Source organism: Pristis pectinata, chromosome 18, assembly GCF_009764475.1.
Source record: "Pristis pectinata isolate sPriPec2 chromosome 18, sPriPec2.1.pri, whole genome shotgun sequence".
In the NCBI taxonomy this organism is placed as follows: domain Eukaryota; kingdom Metazoa; phylum Chordata; class Chondrichthyes; order Rhinopristiformes; family Pristidae; genus Pristis; species Pristis pectinata.
Genome location: NC_067422.1, coordinates 31,989,488 through 32,016,246, shown reverse-complemented (window position 1 = coordinate 32,016,246; position 26,759 = coordinate 31,989,488). Strand labels below are relative to the sequence as shown.

The 26,759-nt window shown below is 42.1% G+C and overlaps 1 protein-coding gene across 1 annotated transcript in view; it reads left to right on the top strand.

Moving 5' to 3' along the window:
- LOC127580131 (glucagon-like peptide 2 receptor) overlaps positions 1 to 26,519 on the top strand; it is a 135,630-nt gene extending 109,111 nt beyond the window's left edge. The window contains exons 10-15 of the mRNA XM_052033342.1: positions 2,602 to 2,662; positions 4,889 to 4,958; positions 7,473 to 7,561; positions 15,722 to 15,860; positions 19,997 to 20,038; positions 25,674 to 26,519. Coding sequence (XP_051889302.1) covers positions 2,602 to 2,662; positions 4,889 to 4,958; positions 7,473 to 7,561; positions 15,722 to 15,860; positions 19,997 to 20,038; positions 25,674 to 25,973 — 701 coding nt within the window. The 3' untranslated portion in view covers positions 25,974 to 26,519. The remainder of the gene's footprint in view (positions 1 to 2,601; positions 2,663 to 4,888; positions 4,959 to 7,472; positions 7,562 to 15,721; positions 15,861 to 19,996; positions 20,039 to 25,673) is intronic.
- Positions 26,520 to 26,759: the final 240 nt, after the last annotated feature.

Sequence of the window (26,759 nt, the reverse complement as noted above, 5' to 3'; positions counted from 1 at the left end):
GACCGTACTTTACATACTGCCTTCAAAGACAGCCAGCACAAAATTCCCACCCTTCAGACATCAGCGATCACACAAGCACTTACTTTAAACATACACACCTCTCCATTCTATATGCACATACACATACATGCACACATATACCCATTGTACTCATACACAAGCACAGAAAAGCATGCACATGTGCGCACATACAAGATACACACATACATGCGTACACACACAGACAGATACACAGACACATACACACAAGCACACCGACACACACACACACACACACATATCTCGGGTTCTGGCAGGCACAAGGCTGAACAATCTCGGCTAGAGGAGTTCATTTCATACAGAGGATTTCCTCGTACTGGTGGGCTGGAATCAGACTAGAGCCAAAAGGAAGCTAGTGACTGGAAGGCAGTTATACATCATTACTGTTATAGTCATAGGGAGGTACACAGCACAAAAACAGGCCCTTTGGCCCACCAACCCTGTGCTGACCATCAACCACTCATTTACACTTATCCTATATTAATTCAATTTTTTATTCTCCTCATCAACTCCTCCCAACATTCTGCCGCTTGCCTAAACAATAGAGGCAATTTACAGTCACCAATTAACCTACCAACCCATGTACCTATAGGGTCACAGGGAGAAGGTGAAAATTCCACACAGACAGCAGTCAAGCTCAGGATCGAACCCGGGTCCCTGGCGCTGTGAGGCAGTGGCTCTACTTGCTGCACCAGCGTTCTGCCCTTTTATGTCCCTGGGGCATAATTGATGACTGCAACAGATGGGAAATCTGAACGCAGATGCATAATGAAATGTTTGATGCATTGCTTGGACTGATGGACAATGTGCAAGAGAAGTTAATGAGAATGTAGCGCCAGGGAAACAGTATCCAGTTTGGAACTAGTGAGCATTTCAGCACAAGGGACTATTAACATTCCAAGCAGCAGCTGCTGGTTCAGGTTTCTGCTTCCATTGAGGCAGAGATGGAGGCCACCTATGGTCTTCATGCATCATTGTCTTAACCAGAGATCTGCTTGATGCAGACCTCTGTTGTGCAAGAGCAGAAAAAGAGCCAGAGGAGACTGCCTGCGGCTCCTGTATTGTTGCAACAGCTCATGCAACACATCAAGCAGCACCTTCACAGAGGCACCCAAAGCAATGTGGTAATAAATAAGAAAAGACAAGGAATCTGAAGCAAAGTCATGGTGGTCAATAGCAGCAGCTTCCTGAATGAGCAGGCAGCCTCCGGAATGTCCCGTTGCATAATACAGAAGAGTCTGTCAATTGTGTGAAAATCAAAATCAGTCCTCAGGAATAACCCTGAGCGTCAAGTTGCCTGCCACTTTCATTCACCACCCCACTCCTCCGATCTGTGTGTGTGTGGCCTTCTGTACTGTCACAATGAGACTCAAAGCAAGCTCAAGGAACAACACTTCATCTTCTGTCTGGGCACTTTGCAGTCTTCTAGACTTAATATTGAAATCCCTAACTTTAGATAACATGTTTTTTCTTCCTGTCTGTAGAAGAACCATTTCTGCTTGCCATCCTTTATCTTCCTCTTGTGTATAGTCTGGCCTGATGGGCATGTCCCCGCATGCCAGAACCACATCAGCAACAAATTACATAGCCATTGTAACTTAATCTGACACCATCTGATACACGTCTTCACTATCAGAGGAATTCCCCGGTCTCACCCACATGTTGCTACTACCTATACTAATCTATTTCTCTCTTTCTCAAGTCTGATGAAGAGCGCTTCATCTGAAACGTTAACTGTTTCTCTTTCTATAGATGTTGCCTGACCTGTTTATTTTTCCAACATTTTCCATTTTCTAACTTTAATCTCACGTTGGCTCTGTTTTTCTGATCCTACTTGTATAAATTTGGCCTGCCAGATAAGTCCCAATGCTTTATCATTAACATCTCATCACACAGACCAAGAAGTTAATGTGCTGGTAACTACCCCCATTAAGCCATTTTGACTCATCCTATCACGGACATTGTCTTTGTTCTACACGTCCCTTCCCCAACTTCTCTCCTACTGAAAACCAACTTGCATCTCTCTCTTTCCCAGTTCTGACAAAGCTTTACAAATCCATTAGGTTGACTGTGTTTCTCTCCACAGATGCTGCCTGACCTGCTGAGTTTTTTCCAGCATTTTCTCTTTTTGTGTCAACTGTGTGAGTTGCCCTTTAACTCTCACAGCTGCAATGAATGGAGCATTACAAAACCATGCTTTCCTGTGAGAGGCCAAGCACTTGTCTGCAGCTTATTTAGGGTGGGGGAACTACTTGCTTGTAAATGTTTGTGGAGAGGCTAGCCTCACTTTCACATTGGTAAGTTTAAGTGACATCCTGGGGCAGCCCTGCATTATGAGGGGTTTCTGCTCTCCCACCATCTCAGCTGGCATTTAAGGCAACAGAGAGCTTTAGATTTAGTTCTCCAGTCTTATATAAACCTTGATGTATCTGCTGAATAAAATGATTGGCTTTGACTTGGGTTGCTTTTCAGCTGAACCTTCATACCTTGGATCAGTTAGTCTTAATGAAGCTCTGTAAGTAACCCTGGTATAATGTTAAAATGTTTTTTTTTGTCTTTCAGCGTTCCCACTATTGTTTGTCATTCCTTGGATAATATCAAAGATTATCTATGAGAATGAAGGGTAAGACTTTACAGAAAAATAATTAATGACTGGATTAAGATAATATTTTAAACTATTGAAACAGACTCCAACTTTCTAACACCCACATTCTTGGATAATATTCAAGAGAAACTTCATTAAATGTGGTGAGGCCTCCTTCACCTCATGTCTTTTTCCCTTTCACTCCATTTCTTCATAAATATTATTCTCTCTTGCAATCATACAGGTTATCCTGAGGTCAAGGCTTGTTATACTTTTCATCCTGTTCCAACTAACATTTTATTTGAAGTCCACAGTTACATCTAACTGGAAATGATTTGTCTCACAATGTCTCCCTCTTCCCACTTTCTCACTATATTGCAACCAAGATTCATCACACAATTTCCTTGGTATTTTCAAGATCTATTCCTCCTTCAGTCTTTCCTCCATATTTAGGTCTTTAAACAGTGAAATCTTGGTTTGGCATTCCTTAGTCACTGATTTACATTGAATTAACTTTTACTTTTTTCAATCTTTTTACTGATCTACACAATGAGTTTTAGCCTTTAATATTCTTCAGTGTAAGAAATGTAAATATATTGGAGAGAACAATTCAATATTTTATTCATTTTTGGGATGTGGGTATTACTGGCAAGGCAAGCAGGTTTTGCCTGTCCTTGATTTCCCTTGAGGTGGCAGTACTGAGCTACCTTCTTGAACTGCTGTAGTCCTTCTGGTGAAGGCATTCCCACAGTGCTGTTTGGGCAGAGAGTTACAAAACTTAGACCTAATAATGATGAAGGACCGGGGATATATTTACAAGTCAGCATGGTGAGTAACTTGGAGACACAAAGACTGCAGATGGGTTGAGCAGTATCTGTGGGAGGAAAGGAATTGTCAACGTGTTGGGTTAAAACCCTGCATCACTTGAAACATTGACAACTCCTTTGCTCCCACAGATGCTGCTCAACCCACTGAGTTCCTCCAGCAGATTGTTTGTTGCTTGGTGAGTGACTTGGAGGGGAACCTGCAGGTGGTGGTGTTCCCAAGCACCTAGTGACCTTATCCTTCTTGGTAATAAAGTTTGCAGGTTTGGGAGGTGCTGGGTAAGTAACTGTAGAAAACTAACTATTACCATTGGTAAACACCCATGCAAGGGAGTCTATTTGTCTTTTGACTTTTGAAAGAAGTCATTTAACCTTTCAGCAGGAGAGCAGCTCTGTTAAAAGAGATGCATTTTAGATGCATTGTGGCCATAATGGCAATTGGAAGAAACATTTGGGTTGATTTCCTGGTTAATGTTAAGTTGATATGCCAAGAAATAGGTGTTTCCTATATAAAAAAAAATGCTGAAACACTCAGCAGCTCAGGCAGAATTTATGGAGGGAGTTCTGATGAAAAGTCGTCAATCTAAAACATTAACTGATTTCTCTCTTCATAGATGTAGACAGCACAGTGTTGTAGCTGGTAGAGCTGCTTCCTCACAACTGAAGCAATCTGGGTTCAATCCTGACTGCTGGTCCTGTCTGTGTGACATTTGCACTTTCACCCTCTGACCCTCTGATCATGTAATTTTCCTCTGGGTTCTCCAGTTTTGTCCCACATCCAAAAAATGTGTGGGCTGGTTGGTTAATTGGCTACTGGAAATTGCCCTATTATAATTGAGTGGTAGAATCGGAGGAGAAGTTGATGCATATGTAGGCGAGAATAAAATGGGTTCGGGTAGGATTAGTGTAAACGGGTGCTTCGTCATCAGCATGAAGTCAATGAGTCAAAGGACCTGTTTCATACATTATCAACTGACTCTAACTGCTGGCTGATTAGCTGAGTATCTCCAGCGATTTCTGTTTTTACTTCAGATTTCCAGCATCTGCAGTTTATTCGATTATCACAAGGTGTTTTCAGCCATTTACAGTCAAATGTAGAAGAGACCTTCCAATTTTTGACTATAAGGTTTTGATCACACTGTTTCACACAGTAATATTCTTCTGTCGTGATAGTAAGACTGGTGTTCCAAGCAGAAAAAAATATATGAACCTGCCTGAGACTTGGCACACTTGCACATCAATATAAACAGAAAACTCTGCACTAAGAGCAAAAGGGATCACAATATGAAAACTAATGATCTAATTTACAATCAGAGACTAAAAGACATGTGAAGATAAAAAAAAAGTAGAACAAAATTAATAATAATAATAAGGTAATGATTGTTTGTTTCAAAAATTGAGATGTTATATTTTAAAAAAACAACCATTTTCTGGGTACTAGGTGCTGGGCAATAAATCGTAACATGGCCATCTGGTGGATCATTAGAGGACCGGTGTTATTTGCAATTATAGTAAGTATGGAAATATTGTTCATGAAATCTAATAGAAATCTATTACCTGCAATTAAAATAATTTATAAAAGGGGTCAATGGTCACTCATCATTTAATTTCATTTTCTGATGAATGGGACAGTATCATTTGTTTACAATCACTGCAACCTCATTGATCCTGTTACAAATTTGTTTCTGCAGTCTTTCAGTCCTGTTGTTGGGGAAACACTTTATTGATCTTCCATCCACTTGGATGGTGAGCCATCCAAACCAGCCATATGTAATTGTCACTGCTGTGACTACTAAACTGAGCCAGGAGGAAGCTATAGCTGGGAGATATAAAAGATCTTTATTGAACACAGCAGATGTTTCTCCTCTCCCAACACAATGTTTTATTTTTTTTTAAACACAAAGATGACAATAAATGATTAACTACAGTTTCAATGGCTATAATAACCTACTTAACTTTAACATATTGAACATAGACACGTAACTTTGTAGAACTACATATTTACAATGGTAGCATGTCTTAACTAGCAGAATCCCTTTGAATATTCAAATACTGATGGCTGGTCCAAGAACTTCTGAGCACAAACTCCAGACACTCAAAATATACCTCTTTTGTTACAGTGTTGAGGGATGGCTCCCTGAAATTACAAATAGCCAGAATATTAAGTGACAAAACAGACCTGTCCTGAACTGTGCATTAAGTAGCAGGGATATGCCCTTAACAATGTGTTAAAACAGGAGATGACCACTTAATGGCTTCCCTGATCTGATCATGAAGGTTTCAATTTGTGCAATTAACATGAACAAGACTCTGTCTACACTTCTCACTGCCTCAGTAAAGCAGCCAGCATAATCAAAGACCCCTCTCACCCCAGACATTCTCTCTTCTCCCCCCTCCATTGGGCAGAAGATACGAGAGCCTGAAAGCACATACCAGCAGGCTCCAGGACTGCTTGTATCCCACTGTTATAAGACTATTGAACAGACTTCTTGTAAGATAAGATGGCCTCCTGACCTCACAAGCTACCTCGTCCTGGCCTTGTACCTTATTGTCTGCCTGCACTGCTCTTTCTCTGTAACTGTAACACTATATCCTGCATTCTGTTATTGCTTTTCCTTTGTACTACCTCAATGCACTGTTGTAATGAAATGATTTGCATGGATGGCATGCAAAACAAAGTTTCTCACTGTACCTCAGTACATGTGACAATAATAAACCAATCTACCAATTTACATTAATCTATTGTTTTCCCTTGCGTAGTTTCAATGGTACAGAATCAAAATGTCCCACACCTTCGATAGCTTTAAAGTATCAGTTGAAGTTGAAATGTGAACAGGTTTTATTTTCTGAAGAAGATAATTTTAATTAATTTTAATTATTTTAGTTAATTTTAATTAATACCTGCATTGAATATAGTTTCATAACTCCAGAATAATCCCTAACAGTCACCTGTTGAGAAGTTAGTGGAATCACTTGCTACTCATATGTGTCTGGGATAGATGTGGATCATATCATGTAACAGCTGATGCATACATCATGACACTTGGGAGAAGAAATTCTTCTTTATTAGACAGGCAGCTAGTAGATCCTTTAACTCACATTGGTTCCATTCACTTCCTTTGCAAGTTTCCACTGAAGTCAATGGATCCAAGTATTCAGAGATGAATACAACAGAGGGCTGATTGCCACACATATGTTTAAACACTGACAATCAAAAATCAATTTCTCCCTTCCCCCACCGCGCATCCCATGTCTCCATAGTAACAGGTATTATTCATCGGATAAACTTCGGGTGAAGGAGTTATAAATGCCAAACCACCTTCTCTTAATGGAGTAGTTTTGGAAAACATCCAGAAGTGCTTCACGGAACAACACCTAATAAAAGTTAACTGAAGCAGATACTAAGGCAAGAGGCCAAAAGGTTGGTCAAAGAGTAATTTCAGCCAAGTGACTCAAAGGAGGTAGAAAGGTAAAGAGTTGATGAGAGAGAATTAGAATGTTTAAGGCTCAGGCAGCTAAATGCAGAAGGTCTGAAAGATATTTGCAGCAGAACTTTGGATGAGCTCAAGTTTACACACAGTGATAGCTGGGAAGTCAGTTGTAGAATTAGAGACACTTGAAGTGATGAAGGAATTAAAAGCACAAAATGTTTGCATTATTTACATTGTGTTATGTTGGCTTAAAAGGGAGCACCCCTCTTCACAGGCAAACACTGTGGCCTTGAGCCCCTAACCCTCCAATTAAAGTTCCTGGTGCACACCTTCTTTCAAGTAAGTTGCTGCATCTGGCAGCAAATGTTTCAGGTGAACGGTAAATATTCCATTTCACTATTCAAGGAAGGGAAAAATTCCTTTGTATCTTGACCAACACTCCTCCCTCGAACAACATCAGCAAAAAGTTAAGGTTCAGTTTATGCCAATGAGGCAGCTTCAGTTATGAACGGTAGCTGCCTCATTTCCGCAAATTATGCTTTAATTATGTACGAGCAATTTTGATTTTTTTTTCTCTGTTTCTCTTCCTGGCAGATGAATTTCTACATATTCATAATGATTTTGAAAACGTTGCTTTCCAAACTTAAAGCTCAACAACGACGATTTAATGACTACAAATACAGGTACATGAGTTCTTAACCATGTGATTTTACATGCTTTGCTGCATTTATAATAAAAATCGGAGATACTAACATCACAGGTACAATTAATGAAGCCTTAAAGCAATAACATGGATTTGTTTATCAGCTCCTTACCTTTATAAGGTGTTGACTCTTTTGGTTTGTATTTCCCCTGGTACCAGCTACCCTCTTGGTCAAGTGCCCATCAATAAGCAATCCAATAAACAGTGTGTGGGTAGGGTCAATTCTGACATCACTGGATATCAACAGATACATCATCCAGAAGGGCTTACATGGTTAGAATGGGGACAGGAATCGTCAATGATTATTTTCTCCTTTTGCCAGTTGGATATTGGTGACTGTAGCTGAAATAATCAAAATTACTTTGCCCCATATTGATCTAAATCAGCATGGGTCCCAGTTCAAAACTGAGAGCCTTCTGCACTCTGTAGACACCACTTTACCAAGAGCTGTTTCCCTCCTTTCAAATATTTACTGGCTTCTTCTGGTAACTTTGGTAGATGAGTTTGGAAGGTTATTTATGCTCAGATGAAATGAAAGGTGCTGACGTGGAGTCCTGGATGAGCTCAAGTTTACAGAATCAGCCAAAAGTGCATCAGAATGGGCCATACTGGAATGAACAAAGGCAAACAAACTGCAAAATATTTTACATTTTGGTAATTTGGCTTGGGAGGCAGCCTCACATCAAACACTGTGTCCTTGAACTCACCCCAAGTTAGTGGAGTGTACAGCAGTCTTTCCTTATCTCAGGACTTGGCTCACCCTAGGTCAACTGATTTAAGTGGGAAATTAAGTTGTAATCAATACTGTTAATGAGGATGGCAGTGTAAGTACTGTAATTGTATTCTGCATTAACAAAAGGAACATTGGTCAGGGTTTTGGGCTTTGATCTCTGCAAAGACCCAATAAGCTGCAAATATTTGAAAGACGGACAAGGAACCAGGCCCGGCCATGATGCCCCTTGACTGTCAGTTGCCTGATAACATTCACTGCCTTGCTCACCCATTGTCTTGAGGCTTGGTTTTAGCATCTGAGAAATTGAATCCAGTGAAAAGACAACTCATTCAAGAGGGTGGTTGGGGGAAGGGGGTATATTATGCGCTGATGAAGAGAAACATCTTCTTCTTTGCCTACCTCAGGTCTTCCTGAGAAGAAATAATTGGCTTCCATTCCTTTTTTGTGGGGTTTGGGGTGGTTGAATGCTCCTATGTGGAACCTAAATATTTTGCTACAAGTATGTTAATGGTACTTTATCAGCTAGGCAGTGTGGGCTGTTGTGTGCTCCTTCCACTGTTTGTTGATGTTTCTCATTCATTCAAGTACCTTCTCAGATGCTCCTTCTCCATTTTGAACAGTTGTGGGCCAGCAATCCATGAGTCAGTCAGATGTTACATTTTCCAAGGAGGTTTTGAGGGCATCCTTGAAGGGGTTGATCTCTCTGGAAACACTCACAAACCAACATCCCCACTATCACACATAACCAGTTCCAGTGAGTGGAAATTGAGAACCAGGAGACCTCTGTCCTCCCCTTGTCCATGAGAAGAGAAGTGCGGGAAATAGATGAGATGCAGTCAAGGGGTCCGTCAATTGTGATAGAGTGCTGGTCCTCACCTTCCACTCTACATGGATCATCCTTCACAATTTCCACCAGCTTCACCACCACCAGATTCCATCATCAGACACATCTTCAAAGCTTCTATTCCCTTCACAGCTCCTGGGTCTGTTCTTCCATCCCCACCAGCCACTTCCCTTTTATGGCACTTTTCTCTGCAACCACAGGAGATGGTCCACGGACAGATGATCCCATCCTTTTACCTCTTCCCTTCCCACCTTCCAGGAACCCAAACAATCCCTCCAAGTTAAGCAGCGATTCACTTGCACTTCTTCCAATCTGCTTCACAATGTGTTCTCCTCCTACATGGGAGAAACCAAACGTAGATTGGGTGACCAGTTTGCAGAGCACCTGCTTTCAATTCACAGAGACAACTCAGAGCTACCTGTGTCTGCCACTTTAATTCTGCATCCCTCTCCCACATTGAGCTATCTCTCTGTGACCTCCTGCATTGTTATAAGGAGGGATCAACATAACCTTGAGCAACAGCACCTCATCTTCTCTCTGGGCAAGTTACAGCCTTCCTGGCTCGATACTGAATTCTACAATTTCAGGTAACTCATTTTCTCTGTCTGTAGCTGAATTAGCCATTTCTGCTGTAAGTCACCTACCGATAATATTGGCTCAACTTTTCTCTCTCCATTAGCACTGTTTGGTCTGTTGGACATGTCACACAGCCCTGCATTTCACAAGCTTTACATTCCTTCATTCATGTTCTCACTAACTGCCCTCATTCCATAGTTCTTGTTTATTTTCCCTCTCTAACTACCACCATTAAGACATCAACTGGATGATCTCTACGTCTGGAGTATTGTGTACAGTTCTGGTCACTACACTATAGGAAGGATGTAGAGACTTTGGAGAGGGTCTGGAAGAGGTTTGCTGGGATATTGGCTGGATTGGAGTATATTAGCTTATAGGGAAGTTTGGACAAACTTGGGTTGTATTCTTTGGAGTGTCGGAGGCTGAGTGGAGACCTGATGGAAGTATATAAAATTATGAGAAGCATAGAAAGGGTAGATAGTCAGTGTCCTTATCCTAGGGTGGAAATGCCAAATACTAGAGAATATAGGTTTAAAATGAGAGGGCAAAAGTTTAAAGGAGATTTACTAAGCAAGTTTTTACACAGAGAGTGATAGGTGCCTGGAATGTGCTGCCAAGGAATGTGGTAGAAGCATGTACAATATCAACGTTTAAGAGACATAACATGATCAGCGCAGACGTGGTGGGCTGAAGGGCCTGTTCCTGAACTGCAGCGTTCCATTTTTCTGTTTTATATTCTATTTATCCACACAACATCCTGACCTCAACCTATCGGCGATATTCCCCTTGTTCTAACCATCCTTCCCCACATCTCTGCAACTTAAAAATAATTTGTCTTCTCTCTTTCCCAGTCCTGATGAAGGGTCTTTGATCTCAAACATTAACTATGTTCTCTTGACCGATACTGCCTGACCTGCTGAGTATTTTCAGCAAACTTCTGCATTTTATTTCAGATTTCTGGCATCTGCAGCTTCTTGATTTTCACTTGCTTTCCCTGAGATCTCCTGGCATACTTTCATCTTCACCAGTGAGGGAGTTGAGGTTGTGAATTTGTATCAGAAATACTGCTCTGCCATCTTTTAAGTATTTAAAGCTGAGGTTTCATCCACTCCAGAGGTCTCGCAGTTTCTCAGCTATCAAATAACCTTCTCAAACTAGTCTTGGTACTGGCTATCTTTCCTCTGCAGTCTCAGTCCTAATGCAGGGTCTCAACATGAATTGTCGACAATTCCTTTGCCTCCACAGACGCTGTTTGACCTGCTAGGTCTTCCAGCAGTTTGTATTTTTGTTAACAGCTATGCGATCAATTTCATTCACATCAGCTAGCTAATAGAGCAATGAATTAATCTTTTATAAGACAAAAGACCGGAGTAAATGGCTGAACCAACAGGGACAGACTGGCACTTGGGCACAAGTGGCCTCCAATATTCCATATTTGCATCATAAATCCAGCTCGTATGGAGGAAGAAAGAACTTGCTTTCATTTAATGACTTTGACAATTCAGGATGTCCCAGAGAGCTTTACAGCCAAGGAAAAGTGTCGAAGCCAGGACCTTGTTCCAGTGTAAGGAACACGGACAGCCATCTCTGCACAACAAACTCCATCAACACAAATGAAATGAAGGAACAAATCAGCTGTTTCAGGTTTCAGTTGAGATAGGAGACCAAGCAAACTCTCCTGCTTTCCATCAAAATAATTGCTGCAGACTCTATCACATTTATGTGTGTAGTTTTAAAGACTAGAGCCACCAACAGCATAGAATTCCCCCAGTACTCTCAATGCAGGTTAAGTTCTCAAGCCTTTGGAGAGGAGCTTGAACCCAGAGTCTGGAAGACAGTGTATTACCATTGAGCAAAGGCTATCATAGAAAAATTACAATGCAAAGGGGAGAAACAAAGGACCGCAGATACTGGAATCTAGGTGGAAAACACAATGATGCTGGAGGAACTCAGCAGGTCAGCCAGCATCCGTGGAGAAAAGCAGGCGGTTAACGTTTCGGGTCAGGACCCTTCTTCAGGACTGAAGATAGGTAAAGGGGAAACCCAATATATGGGAGGTAAAAGCAAAGCAGTGATAGGTGGACTAAAGAGGGGAGGCGGGGTGGGCACAAGGTGGTAATAGGTAGATGCAGGTAAGATCTGAGTGAGCACATGGTCAAAGAGCCGGAAAGCAGAGATCTGAGTGAGCACATGGTATTACCTGCATCTACCTATCACCACCTTGTGCCCACCCCACCTCCCCTCTTTTGTCCACCTATCACTGCTCTGCTTCCAGCATCATAGTGTTTTTCATTCACAATGCAAAGGGGGGGCCATTCAGCCCATTTGATCTGTGCTGGTTAAATTGGAGCTGCCTTCTTAATCTCAGCAGCAAGCACATAGTCTGTGGGCCTGCAGATCACAGGTCTTCCAGTACCCAAATATAGTTTAAGTGTGATGAGGGTTTCTGCATCTTCCACCCACTTAGACAGTGGGGTCCAGACTTGCCTCAACCCCAGCACTCTGGGAGAGAAACAAATTCCTTGATTCTCCTCTACTACTTCTATCAATAAATAATTCTATGTCCGCTGATTTTTATCACCTCTCCTGCCCTCCCAGCCACCACTCCACCCCCTTCAACCCCTCCCCCCCCCACTGAGAAGTAAATCCTTTATCTGCTGTTCTAAAATAAAGAACCACAGTTAATCCAATCTTTCCTCATAACAACAATTTTCAGTCCTGACAACATGCTTGTAAATCTCCTCTGCACCTCCCCAGTTCAATCTTAAGCCTCCTGTATTCTGGTGACGAGGACTGTAATGCAGCATTCAAGCTCTAACCATCATTGTGTACAGTTCCAGCTCATATTTCCTGCTCTTACACTCTATGCCTTCACTAGTAATGGAATGCATGCTAGGTGCTTTTTTAACCACCTTAGTGGCCTGTTCTGCTGCACTTAAGGATGCATGAATGCTCCATATCCTTTTGTTCCTCTGCATCACCAATACCCCACATTTATTGTATACACTCTTCCCATTTTGCAGCTTCCTAAATGCATTACTCCACACAGATCTGCATTAAGTTCCCTTCACCATTCTTTTGCCGTACTTATCAGACCATGTTCGTCGTCTAACAGTCTGAAGCTTTCCTCCTTAATCTCCTTTCAATGAGTCAATGGTTCCATGCAGAACGGTAATGATGCCTGGGATTCATTATTCCGCTCAGCAATGGTTAAAGCATTGAGTAGAACACTTTTAAATTGGACCTAAAATATCTCAAGCATCATGCCAAACATACTCCAGGCTGTTAAACTACCCAATCCTAAAATACCATGTGACAAAACATTTAGAATGGAATAAACAGTTTCTCTGCTTCATATACTAATTGTCCTGGGCTGTATATACTGATATGATTTATTCATTCTTAGTAACATTTTCTCCATATGGGAATAGATTGGACAGAGAGAATATGGAGCTGTTTTGATGAATTTGATGCCAGATACTGGGAAATATCAAAGGCAGGATTACATTACAAGGCTCCAAAAGACACTTTTTTTCCTGTCCATTTTAACCTTGTATGGCCTTAGTGTCAGCTCTACTCAGTTACTAACTTTTGAAGATTGCCGGATTCAAGGGCTTGGTCATGATTGAGCTTAGCAAAAGCAAATTCAGCCAGACTTCCTGGTCTGATCACTTTTGGGGAATATACAATAAAGCAAAGCATTGCGGTATTGCTCTCACACCATACCTCAGAATCCAATTCTTATATGAAGAATAACCATTTACATGAACATACAAATATAGCATCATGGAAGTATGCCCCAGCAATGGATCAACTGCTCAGGACAAAAGGAGAGGGAGAGAAACATTCTCAAGCTCTGCCATTCATTATTGGCAGAAAAAGCATCAGGAAAATCTTTAATACATCATTCATATACGTAAAGAGCATTTTGAAGAATGCATGATTGATAATTATATAAACTGTGAATTACAGAGAAAACCTAATTTCTGCCACATTACTTTGCAATACAGATTTGTTTTATATTTGAATTTCCATATTTCCTTCTGACATAGAAGCAAGCCACTTTGGCCCATCAAGCATATGCTATCGTGAGCAAACCTCCCTCTAAAGCAGAGCAGGGAAGGGAAAAGTCCAGGCAGGCAGTCGAGTCATAGAGTTGTCCAGCACAGACACAGGCCCTTCAGTCCACCACAGCCATGCTGACCTTTTTATCCATTTACACCAATCCTATTTGTCCACCTTAGGACTGTATCCTTCTATGTCTTACCTATTTAAGTATCTGTCTAAATGGCTCTTAAATGTATTATTTGTATCTCTTAAACATAGTAGTTCCACTACCTCCTCTGGCAACGTGTTCCAGACATCAACCTCTCTCTGTGTAAAAATAACCTAACCCTCAGGCCCACTTTAAAACTTTTTCCGCCTCACCTTAAACCTATGCCCTCTCATTTTTGACACCCCTACCACGGGGGAGAAAGATTTTGACCCTCTACTCTACCTACCACTCTCATAATTTTATGTACCTCTATCAGGTCACCACAGAGCCTCCTTCATTCCAGGGAAAACAAGCCCAGCCTGTACAATCTCTCCCCATAACTAAAACCCTTCAACATCTGGGTGATTCTCCTCTGCACTCTCTCCAGCACCATCACATCCTTCCTATAGTGTGGTGACCAGAACTGTGCACTATACTCCAAGTGCAGTCTAACCAGTGTTTTGTAGATTTGCAACATAACCTCCCAATTTTTATGTTCTATGCCCTGACCTATGAAGGCAAACCCATCTTGGGGTGACTCCACCTTGCCCCCCTCCTCCCTCACTGAGCCCATCTCACCCTCCCCCCATCACATTCCACCTTGCCCTTCAACCTCCTCTGATCCCATATCCCACCCCAGCCCCAATACTACTCCCAAACTCCCAAACCCTTCTCCCACTCCCACTCCCACTCCACTCCCATCACCTCCCTTTCACTCACCCCGATACTCCCCCAAGCCCAATCTTCCCTCCCCTCCTCTAACCCCATGCCTCACCCAGCTCCAACCCCTGTTGTGTCTTCAATGGGTGTCTTCACAATTTCCTAAAGGGGTAATCTACGTGTGGATTCGGGTGATCAGATGGAAAGTTGGGCGGAGCATTGACAGAAGGAATTTAATCCTGACAAGTATGACATGATGCATTTTGGGAAGTATATGGTAGGGCGTTAAGGAATGTTGACGAATAGAGGGACCTTGGGGTTCACATCCATAGTTTCCTGAAAGTGGTAACATATGGAGATAGAGTGGTGAAGAAGGCTCATGGGATGCTTGCCTTCATAGATTTGGGCACAGAGTATAGAAATTGGGACATTATGTTATGTGAGAGCTTCAAGTTCCTAAGTGTAAATATCACCAACAATTTGTCCTGGTCCATCCACATGAATGCCATGGCCAAGAAAGCACACCAATGCCTCTATTTCCTCAGAAGGCTAAGGAAATTCAATATATCTCTGACGAGTCTTAGCAATTTTTATAGGTGCACCATAGAAAGCTTCCTTTCCAGCTGCATCACGGCTTGGTATGGCAACTGCTCCGCCCAAGGCCGCAAGAAATTACAGCAAGTTGTGAACATAGCCCAGTCCATCACGAAAACCAGCCTCCCCTCCAGTGACTCCCTCTACACATCCCACTATCTTGGGAAAGCAGCCATCATAATCAAAGACTCCTCACACCCTGGTCATTCTCTCTTCTCCACGCAGACAGCTCCAGAGATCAGGACTGAACCCAAGTTGCTGGAGTGTGAGACAGTATCTGTACCACCCTGTACTGAATGGTATCAGTATCTCAGGATAGTACTTTAACGGATCTAGAAATGGGGCTGGACAATAGCACAAGTGATACATTTTCATCTTAACCAACATGTCAGTTATCAAACAATCCATCTGAATGTGCTCTCCATGCTGAAGTCAGACCCCAGCCCAAGGTAATCTCTATGTTTCCTCAATGTTTTAGGTTGACAAGATCAACTTTGGTACTGATACCACTGCTTGGGATCCATGAGTTTGCCTTCACCTTCCTGCTGGACGAACATGTTCAGGGTTTACTGCTGAACATCCGACTCTTTCTTCAATTAGCCATCAGCTCATTCCAGGTACAAGAGAAATAAGTTGCAATAAGACCCTGGACATTTAAGTTTGCATTCTTTATCTGTCATTTTAAGAGAGGTGAGGAGCTGTTTATTTCCTCTCATGAGCTCTTACCTTGAACAGTAATTTCTAGGCTAGATGAGTCATAGTTATAGAGAGACACAGCACAGAAACAGGCCCTTTTACCTATTCAATCCAAACCAAAGCATCAAGAACTCAGGTTTATACCCCAACCCATTCTCCCCACAATCACATTCCATCCCCGCAGATTCTACAGCTCATCTGCATACTGGGGACAATTTACCCACCAAACCTTTGGGATGTGAGAGGAAACCAGAGCACCCTGAGGTCACAGGAAGAATGTGCAAACTCCACACATACAGCACCAGAGGTCAGAATTGAACCCACGTCACTGGAGCTTTGAGACAGTGGCTCTGCTGGCTGCACCACTGTGTCATCTGAAGTTGAGTTCAATATTTCATTCATTTTAGAGTTGTGGGATCCACAGGCAAGACATTCTTTACCTATCTCTCGTTGCCTTTGAGTTTGCAAAGTGGAGCCTTCTTCTTGAATACTGAGGCCTGTGTGATGAATACGCTCCTTTAGTGGAGGTTAATGTGGATTCCAGGGGTTTGATCCAGCACCATGAAGCTACAGCATTATATTCCCAAGTAACAATGGTGTGTGGCTTGCAAATTGTCAGGGAAGGGGTTGGGTTTCCCTGCATCTGTTGTCCTGGCCTATCTAGCTGGTGTAGGGGTGAGAATGGGAGGTGCAACTGAAGCCTCTGCCGGACATCACTTAGAATCATAGCAAGGTAGAGAAAGTGGGTACTTATGAATTATTCTCAAAAGTAGGGTCTGAGTGTCCCTGCAGAACGATGGTGCCATGGTGCATCTGTGTTCCTCCACTAGTAAATGGAAATTGTAAGTGCAACTCAGATGTTCTGGAAGTGAAAGCAATTAAGTTGGTCATAAATAGGGAAATACTGAGCACAGTCAATTAACTATTTGTTAAAATCCAACAGATATGCTACATATATCCATTAGTGAGGAAAACAGCCATCTTCAACAGCCCTATGTGTGTAATCGATGCCCAGATACCAAGAACACTAAAAATTTTTCAGCCATCTCCCCTGAACATTAGCAACCTGACACACCCTGAATAAACTGGTGTGACGTTCATGCTGTAGAATTATTTACCGGTGAAATCTTTTACAAAAGAAAGTTGGAACAGATCTGAGGGGGAAAAAAAATCACCCATAAGGTTGTTGCAATCTGGAACGCACTGCCTGAGAACATGTGGGCAGGTACTGTCACAACACTTAAGAAGAGTCTGGATGAGCACTTGAATAGCCAAGACATAGTAGGCCATGGATCAAGTACTGGCAAATGGGATTCGTATTGATGGGGATGATGCTCAGCATGAATATGATGGGCCGAAGGGCCTGCTTCTGTGGAATAGAATTCTATGATTCTAAAGGAAATGCATGAGCACTTTCTTTTCCCTAATAGACTTTATGTGTCCTGTATGTTGGAACTGTAATAACAACCTCAGACAACCATGTGCCTTGCAACTTTGAAGGCAAACCCAGCAGTGTTATATATTCTTCTTATTTATTCATTTTTCGGGACCTGTGCATCTCTGACAAGGCTAGCATTTTTTTCCCATCCCAAATGACCAGGTAGTGGTGAGCTGCCTTCCTGAACCACTGCAGTCCTTCTGGTAAGAATTCCCACACAGTGACATTGGGTGGGGTGTTCCAGGATTAGACCAATTGACAATGAAGGGTTGGTGATATATTTCCAGGTTGATGTGCCTTCGAGAGGAATTTGTAGTTGGTGGTGCTCCCATGTTGTCGTTGTCCTTCTTACTGGTAAAGGTTGTGAGTTTGGAAGGTGCTGTTGGAGTTACCTAGATGAATAACTATAGCACATTTTGTAGCTGCTACACACTGCAGCAAGCTTGCATCAGTGGCGGAGGGAAAGAATATTTGAGGTGGTTGATGGGGTATCAGTCAAGCAAGCTTTGTTCTGCATGGTATCAAGCTTCTGGAGTGTTGTTAGGGCTGCACTCATCCAGACAAGAGGAGAGTTTTCCATCATGCTCCCGACTTGTGCTTTATAGGCATTAAAAAGGCTTAGGGGCGTAAAGAGTTAAATCACTCGCTGCAGGATACACAGCCTTTGACAGCTCTTGTAGCCACAGTATTTATATGACTGGTCCAGTTAATTTTCTGTTTAGTGGTGACTCCTGAGAAGTTGATGGTTGGGATGTTTGATGCTGGGAATGTCATTGAATGTCAAGGTGAGGATAAAGTCATTAAAATTGCATCTGAATGTTAAATCTCTGAAGTTGTAGTTTGTTTTGTGGCATGAAATTCCTCAATGAGTATTTCAAATTGATTGTTAATTATATTCCTTTATATGAAAGTAAATTGAACGACAGCAAAGGAATACTTTGGAGTTGGCTTGGTCGCAGATTGTACGCAGGTTGGGGAAAGACAGGGAGTGTTCTTCAAGAGAATCATATTTCTAAAAATTGTCAATGAAACCGATTTGTCACGACATGAAAGCAATTGAATCTAAGGCTAGTGTCCCTTTTCTTGTCTGAACTTCAGCTTGGTAATTTGAGTCCCTTACCTCAGCCATGCAGAGCTGATCGGAGCTTCGATAAATTGCACACAAACTATGGACACTTCCATCTCAGTACACATTTCAAACCATCAGAAGTACTTTTTTAATGAAAGATAGTAGTTACAGATGGCTTGTTCTGACCTATAGTGTCCTTATTTCAAACATCTGCCTCTCAGTTAGTTTCTGTCACACAAAACCTGTGATTTCCGGACCCGGAGGTACAAAGTGATATTTATCAGCCAGCACTGCCCTCCTTTGGTAGACAAGGGTAAAGCAGGAGGTAGATGCATCGTTTGCCATATCCAATTTTAAGACTTAGGTTTATTCGGAAATGTTGACATCCCTAGAAGAATATTTAAAGTGCTTCATAGGCATTGATATAGACCTCTCGCATAGCCATTGTTGTAGGAAATTACAGCAGCCACTTTGCACACAGCAAAACATTCTCCCAAAAAACAATGAGAGAAAAGATCTGATAATCTATTTCAATGTTACTACTTGAGCCAAGATGAGCTGCTTCTCTCAATAGCATTTGGATCCTTCTACTGGCACTTGATCAAACAAAATGGGGCTCAGTTTAAATTCAATGTTCCAGAAATTTATCCCTCAACGGAATGAATTTCAGAGACAGATTACAACGTGGTCCCAACTAGCAATCATTTCCAACACAGCGTGTACAGTCACCAAGGGGCCTGGCTTGTATCAAAAACTTTCTGACCCCGAGGCAAGTGTGCTACCAACGGAAACAATTCTGACATGGTTATGGCATTGAATTGAGGCAGAAATCTGAACATCTACCAAATTATGAAAGATCTTGTGCCACTGAGCAAAACATTGACTTGTACCACTGCTGCTGCTCAGGAGCCATCCAATAGTTCCACAGTGTACAGAGATTATAAGGGCTTTCATTCTAAATATGTGAACATTGGGAGAAAGTTTGATTCTAACCTCTTGTGCCATTGCATCATCAAACTCCTCCAGATGGGTTAGGAACATCAGGCAAATGCTGGACGAGTTACTGGTTGTACCCACAGCTGGTAACTCCTCCAAAGTAAACAGAAAACCAAGTCAGTCGCCAATCAATAATTCATTACTGTTGAGACTTCTGCATGTGGATTGTAATAAAAACAGACATTATATTTACGAGATCAATATAAGAAAAGCCAAGGATTTGGAACAATTTGTTAATTACTGTTGACTTAAAAGCAAGGGCAGAAGATAGATGAAAACCTGTAATAACATATTGTTTCTTACCTGAATTAATTTTTTTAATTATTTAGTCTTGGGACATGGATGAACAGCCAAAGCTACTTTTATTGTCCATTCTGAGTAATACCGTGATGTGGCAAACCAAACACATGTTTTTGCTAATACATTTGCTTTGGGGAAAAATAGATTTGTGTAGCATAGTCAATTTCCTTCATTCCTGCATTAAATTAATTATGTCATATTTACAATAGCTTTAGTAATGAGCTTTAAAATAATACTGTTTTCTTTCTCCACAGGGTTTTCTGGTTGCTTTGCTCTATTGCTTCTCGAATGGGGAGGTAAGGAAAATTAAACTCTCTGTAACAATTGAGTTCTTACTGTGATGATAACATGCATTAAAAGTGAGTCAGGGGCAGTTTAGGTTTGATTCTCAGCTGATGCTGGGTTGATAGGTGACTGGCAATACTTTCTAATCCATAGGTGATCTATGGATTAGGAAGGAAAAGAAGACTTCAATAGTTAACAGAATTGTATGTTCAAGGTGTAAAGGCCTCACCCCCCAGCTCCTGCTCTAAGTACTGACGTTACTTGCTATATTTCAGACTTTGGAAAATTTTTGTGACATGCTTTAGATGGAAGTTGTACCTGCCCTCACAAAGCACCAATTCAATTCTCACTGTTTTCTTTTGACTATTTTTATTTCCTGATCTTTGCTGCAACAAAATATTTTCATAAAACTTTTAACTGTCAACAGGATCAATCAAAAAGCAAAAATTAAGCTGGACATTTCATGTCTTTATGTGTCTTTCTGCCATTGCTTCACTGTGCCTATTATTCTATTTCTCAGTGGCTCTGACCTGGGAAATCTCTCTTGAATGACAATATTTATGTACATTACTTGTCAAAATTGTAGCAGAAAACCTTGACTTGATGCAGGCAAGTATTCACTACATTCATCATAACTAAGTTTGCAGTTTTTATACCAGGTCCTTCTGGCTGATGCCATTAGAGCTGCCCAGACATGCCAACATTGCTCAATACCTATTTGGGCACCACATCCACCTGGTGTATGGGTGGGGCAAGCCACTCAGGAAGAAACAGGTCTCTACAAGACCTGTGAAGCAAACTTCAGTATATTTAATAGGGACATTCCTCAGTAAGTCCTGGGACATGGAGTCCCAACCCAGCACTGGAAACCTGCAGTGGCTGGTGCCCTTTTGACTCTGGGTTGTCCTGGGGTCTTCCAGTCAACACCCTCTGTACATCATACTCTAGTCTGATTGCATTCACAATCCCAGCACCATCTTGGCTCCAAGCCATCCCACCTATGCACCACCCTGATCCCATACCTGCCCTAGAAGTCACCTGTGCACCACAACCCTCCACCGCCAAACCCTAACAAGTGACAGCCTCGGACATTCCAATTCCCCTGTTGTGGTGCTGGCAAGCTGCAACTGTGGAAATCCCTATAAGACATGAGGAGCTTCAGAACAAGGCTGTGTGTTTTATACAGAATGAAACCTCTCCTCCTCTTCCCCATCCTTTATTCCATGGTCCACTGCCCTTTCCTACTAGATTCCTCCTTCTTCAACCCTTGGCCTCTTCCACCTATCACCTCTCAGCTTATTACATCTTCTCCCCCTCCCCCACTACCTTTCCCCTCTCACCTGAACTCACCTCTCCCCTGCCTGCGTGTGCTCTTCCCCCTCCCCCCCCACCTTCTTATCCTGGCTTCTGCCCTCTTCCTTTCCAGTCCTGATGAAGGGTCTCGGCCCGAAACATCGACTGTTTATTTCCCTCCATGGATGCTGCCTGACCTGCTGAGTTACTCCAACACTTTTTTGTGTATTGCTCCAGATTCCAGCATCTGCAGAATTTCTGTGTCTGTGAAACCTTCTCTGCTGCTTTTTACTTACTGGCAACCATTACGTTTGTGTCTTCCAATGACAGAACTCCTTGCTATTTCCATTGCAATCTTGTAAGCCAGGTCAAATATCTGGTTTTCATCCCAAACGTCTTGGGATGAATCTGAGCTTCCAATTCCATCCAAAGTTACAGTGTCTCCCAATAGCCACTTGCAATTCCTCCCACTTTCTGACTGGGAATGCTGAATTTATAGTTTTCTGCTACCTCAAATGCCTGTGGGCTAAAATACTGCCCTAACTCTATAAAAGGAACATCCTCTTATGAAACTAGCGAGCAAAATGTTTCAGTTGTTGCCTTCTCGCACTGCAGCATTCAATGTCTGCACAATCTCCTCATACTCTCCTACCTCAGGAATGCTATTAGCCATTTTCCCCCCTTCCTGCAAGCTGTGAATGGCTCACATTCTCGACTGTACTCCCGTACACTGCATCTGAGTCACCACTTTGAGTACAATTGTGCATAATGTCTGTTGTACACAATGCTTTGTGTTTCATGTGCATTAAAGTCCGTGATGCACACAGTGTACACAAAACATACATTGACCCACCGCACATCGGAAGCTTGACATGCCTTTCCCACCAGGGAACATTTTGGTTCCATTCCTGTGAAGTGTTCGGGTTACAAACAGTTCTCAAGGCAGGAATGCAGCCACAGACCGAAGTCCCAGGCAGCAGAAGATACCTATAGCCACACAGCAGCCAGCAAATCCATCCCACCAATCTCCCAAATGCTCATTCGTATGTATAGGCATTTGTAAGCTGGGGATGACCTGTATATCTGTTTGTCCTATGCCAGATCTCCCTCTGCAGGCCTCAGTATATTGGATCTCATGTCAAGTCATAGAGTCATACAGCACATAAACAGGCCCTTCAGCCCACCATGTCCAGACTGACCATCAATTACCTGTCCACATTAATCCTATTTACCAGTACTTGTTCCATAGCCTTCTCAGCCTTGGTGATTCCAATACTTATTCTGATGATTTTTATATGTAATAAGAGTACCTGCCTCCACCACTTTCTCAGGCAGTGTGTTCCAGATGCCAATCACCCTCTTTGAGTGAAAAATATTTTTATCATATCCCCTCTAACCCTCTTACTCCTCACCTTAAGCCTATGCCCTTGGTTTCAGACATCCCTTTATAGAACACTACAGCACAGTACAGGCCCTTCACAATGTTGTGCTGACATTTTATCCTGCTCTAAGATCTATCTAACCCTTCCCTCCCACATAACCCTCCATTTTTCTATCATTCATGTGTCTATCTAAGAGTCCCTTAAATGTCCCTAATGTATCTGCCCCCACAACCTCTGCCGGCAGTGCGCTCCACGCACCCACCACTCTCTGTGTAAAAAAAAACTTACCCCTGACATCCCCTTACAGGGAAATATTTCTTACTATCCACTCTATGTATGCTCTGCATAATTTTGTATATCTCTATCAGAATTCCACCTCAGCCTCCCTGTTCCAAAACCTATCCTATCCTATATCTCCTCATAGTTGAAATGTTGCATTCCAGGCAACCTGTACTACATCAAAGCACTCTGTACTGACTCAATGTAACTGCACTGTGTAATGAATTGACCTGTATGATCGGTTTGTAAGACAAGCTCTTCACTGTACCTTGGTACAAGTGACAATAATAAACCAATACCAATACCACACTTTTCCTCTGAACCGTCTCCGGTGCAACACATCCTATGTCAGGTCACATCATGTACCTGTGCCTTTTTACAAGGTCAGTTTTAGCTCTCCTTGATGAAAATGCCCCTCCTTCCATCCATCATACTTACCTTGGTCCACTAACTTTCCGTGAGAAAAACACTATGATGCTGGAGGAACTCAGCAGGCCAGGCAGCACCCGTGGAGAAAAGCAGGCGGTCAACGTTTCGGGTCAGGACCCTTGCTTTTCTCCACGGATGCTGCCTGGCCTGCTGAGTTCCTCCAGCATCATTGTGTTTTTCATCTAGATTCCAGCATCTGCAGTCCTTTGTTTCTCTAACTTTCCATGGGACCCTGGACTGGAACTTAATTAATAAGACTGAAGAAACATTAACGTAGAGTACTGATCCCAGTGGTATTCAATCATCTGATTCAATGCCAAATTATGTAGAGGGACAGAAAGAGGGAGTTAGGGCAGATATACAGTAAAGGAGGCAGAAAGAGGGCTAAAAAAGGTACATATATTCTTTATATTTTGAAATCTTCAGGAATGATTAAAACTGCAATGGGGATCAGTACCTGAAAACGTTATTTTTTTAATAGGGTGTTTGTCAGTACTTAGCTTTATCATGCATAATATACTTGCATCAAAATGATCAAGCTATTACTCTATGGCGCTTAGTGAGTACAAATCAAATAAGTACCAAGACTTCTCTTCCTTCCACGTTCTTTAGGGGTAAATCTTTCGCCAAGGACTAACCAAGTTTATGGATGGGCAGATCAAATAAGCCAGCAACCTCCTGATTCCCACGATTAACTGCATGGGTGTAATCAGCAGATGTTGCTATCAGATTTACACTACAACATTGAGCATTGTGGACTTCATCATATCTCCTGTGGCAAAGTCCAGCTCACCTGTATGGCCAGATTTTCCAGTTTCTGTGAGCCTGTGGAAGCCTTGGGTTGGTAAATACAGAACCAGGAAGTCCATTGGATTGGATCATGCTCAATCCAAATAATCACTCACACTCGTCTCTCTCCTATCGCACTAGCTCGATGGCTACACTAACCTTCAGCAGCTGCTCATCTCAAGGCTTCATTTCCATGGCTGTCCCGCTAGTGGAGTGGGGTGTGAGCGGACCAAGCCAGGATTATCATCCAAGCCTCCTGATCTCCCAATCCAGCAGGGTCTAATGGCCTTTAACAACCCATATTGGCACAGAGATCTACTTCACTCTTTTATAAATATCACCGATAATCAGAGACAACAAAAATTAAGGAAATTTAAAAATTACTTAAAACTAAGAAATAATACAAACATGGTTACGTGCAAACATACAAATTAGAAGCAGGAGTAGGTGATTCAGCCCCTTAAGCCTGATCCACCATTCAATCAGATCATGGCTGATTTAATGGTAACCTTAACTCCAATTCCCATTTAACCCTCGTAGCCATTCATCCTCATTTTACCTTTTTGATGGTGGCTAGTGACTGTATTCCAATGATGAGGCAGCTGGATGTACAGTGTAGCTGGCGTAGAGTTAGAAGACAGATAGAAAGTGTATTCATTCCCTCTGCTCAGTAAGCTATGGAAAGGTGAGTCCAGGGAGCAGGGCAAGAAGTCAGACATGCCTCATCTTCCCTCCACCGCAATCTGTATTTCCCTGATCTAGTGCACAGGCATGGGAAACCAAAATGCATTGATGTGCACACTGCAGCTCACTGGCAATTGTCTATAGAGCCATTGGTTCACCTTCTGTGCAATCTGGCCCGATGTGCATTAAAATTTCATAAATACTCTTTGGATTGATTCTTACTAAAATGATTTTTGTTTTATCAAAACCCTGCTTAATTGTCCAAAAAAAAGAACAACTTGCCATTGAAGGAATGCAATGAGGAATGGCCAGTTTAATTCCAGGGATGGTATGTTTGCCATATGGGGATGGATTGAGGAGACTGGGTCTGTGTTCTCCAGAGTTTATAAGCATGAGATTTGACATTTATAAAGCACCTACAGGATGCAGAGAGGATGCTTTCACTGCCGGAGTTGTGCAGTGGTCTCAACCTCTCAATAAGGGACAGGCTGTTTAGGACAGAGGTGAAGTAAAATTTCTTCATTCAGTGGATGGTAAACCTTTGAAATTTTGTACCCCAGAGGGCTGTGGAGTCTCAGTCGTTCATAACAAAGGCTGATAGCTTTCCAGCTACATTAGAGGAATCAAGGGATATACGTAAGTATTGTGCAGGAAATGATCAAAAATCAGCCATGATCTTGATGAATGGCAGAGCAGGTTTGAAGGACCAGAACACTACTCTTGTTTCTAATCCTCATGTTCTTATTTATGCCCAGAAACCCGAAACACATTATTTTTGATTTCCCAACAGGTCCAAGCAGAATTGAAAACGCATTGGCGATCCTGGCTGCTGGCAAATGACTTTGAATGTTCTGGCTGCATGGACAAGCAATTCAAGTACCTAGGGAAATGCTCCAAACCCAGGTCAAACAGTTACATTAACAACAGCAGCTACTGCTACAGTGACACCAGAACTTCCAGTGTGCAGCTGAGCACTGCCCCCATGTCAGAGCTGCAGATACAGAAGGCCACCCCGATGGAGCAGTTTACTCAGACTAGCATCTCCGAGAGCAGTGAAGGAGACATGGGAGTTGGAGACAGTCAAATCTAAGAGGCAGATTTAAGAGTGGAACAGATATAATACTGAGGACTGAATGGTGTGAAGGCCTGCAACACAAGAAGTTGGCACACACATGACCCATATTTGCTTTATGACGATCTCCACGTTCTGCTGTAAATATTGAATCGTGCAAGTGATCTCTCTGGTGTTTTAAAGGCACACTTGGTACTGTTACTATTGTCTCTACCCACAGAACAGGACTTCACCAGGTTTGATTCTCAGTTAATGCTAAGTCAGCTGACATCAGGTGAAGTTCTCCAATTGGTTTCAGCATCCATGAGTTCAGGAGAAGAAAGAAATTTATGGAAAATATGTGGACATTTGACAGTGCCACAGAAGGCAGGTGCAATTGCCTCCTGACTAACACTCGTTGTGTCACCTTACATCCACTTCAACATAACACATTGCTTTAAAAGATCTTGGAGGAATAGGGAATCCTTTTGAATTTCCAACTGTGGGACAGTTAATTTTTCCAACACATACCTTGACCACATATCCCTTTCAGCATTCCTTCTGCCTCACAAGGTAAACAGTCATCCTCCACACTTTTAGAACCAAGCACAGCTAGATACCATAATGTGACAAAGCAACAATGGAAAATAGCTTGTACATACTGCACACCAAAGTTAATGTTCCTGTCACCTCCAATTTTGCCAACATATTTTACAATGTAAAGAAATGTTACTAAGTCCATGCATTTTTAATATTGTAGGTGTGAATTTTCTTATAAAGTATGTCATCTCTATGTTCAAATAAAAAAGTCTATCAAACAGCACA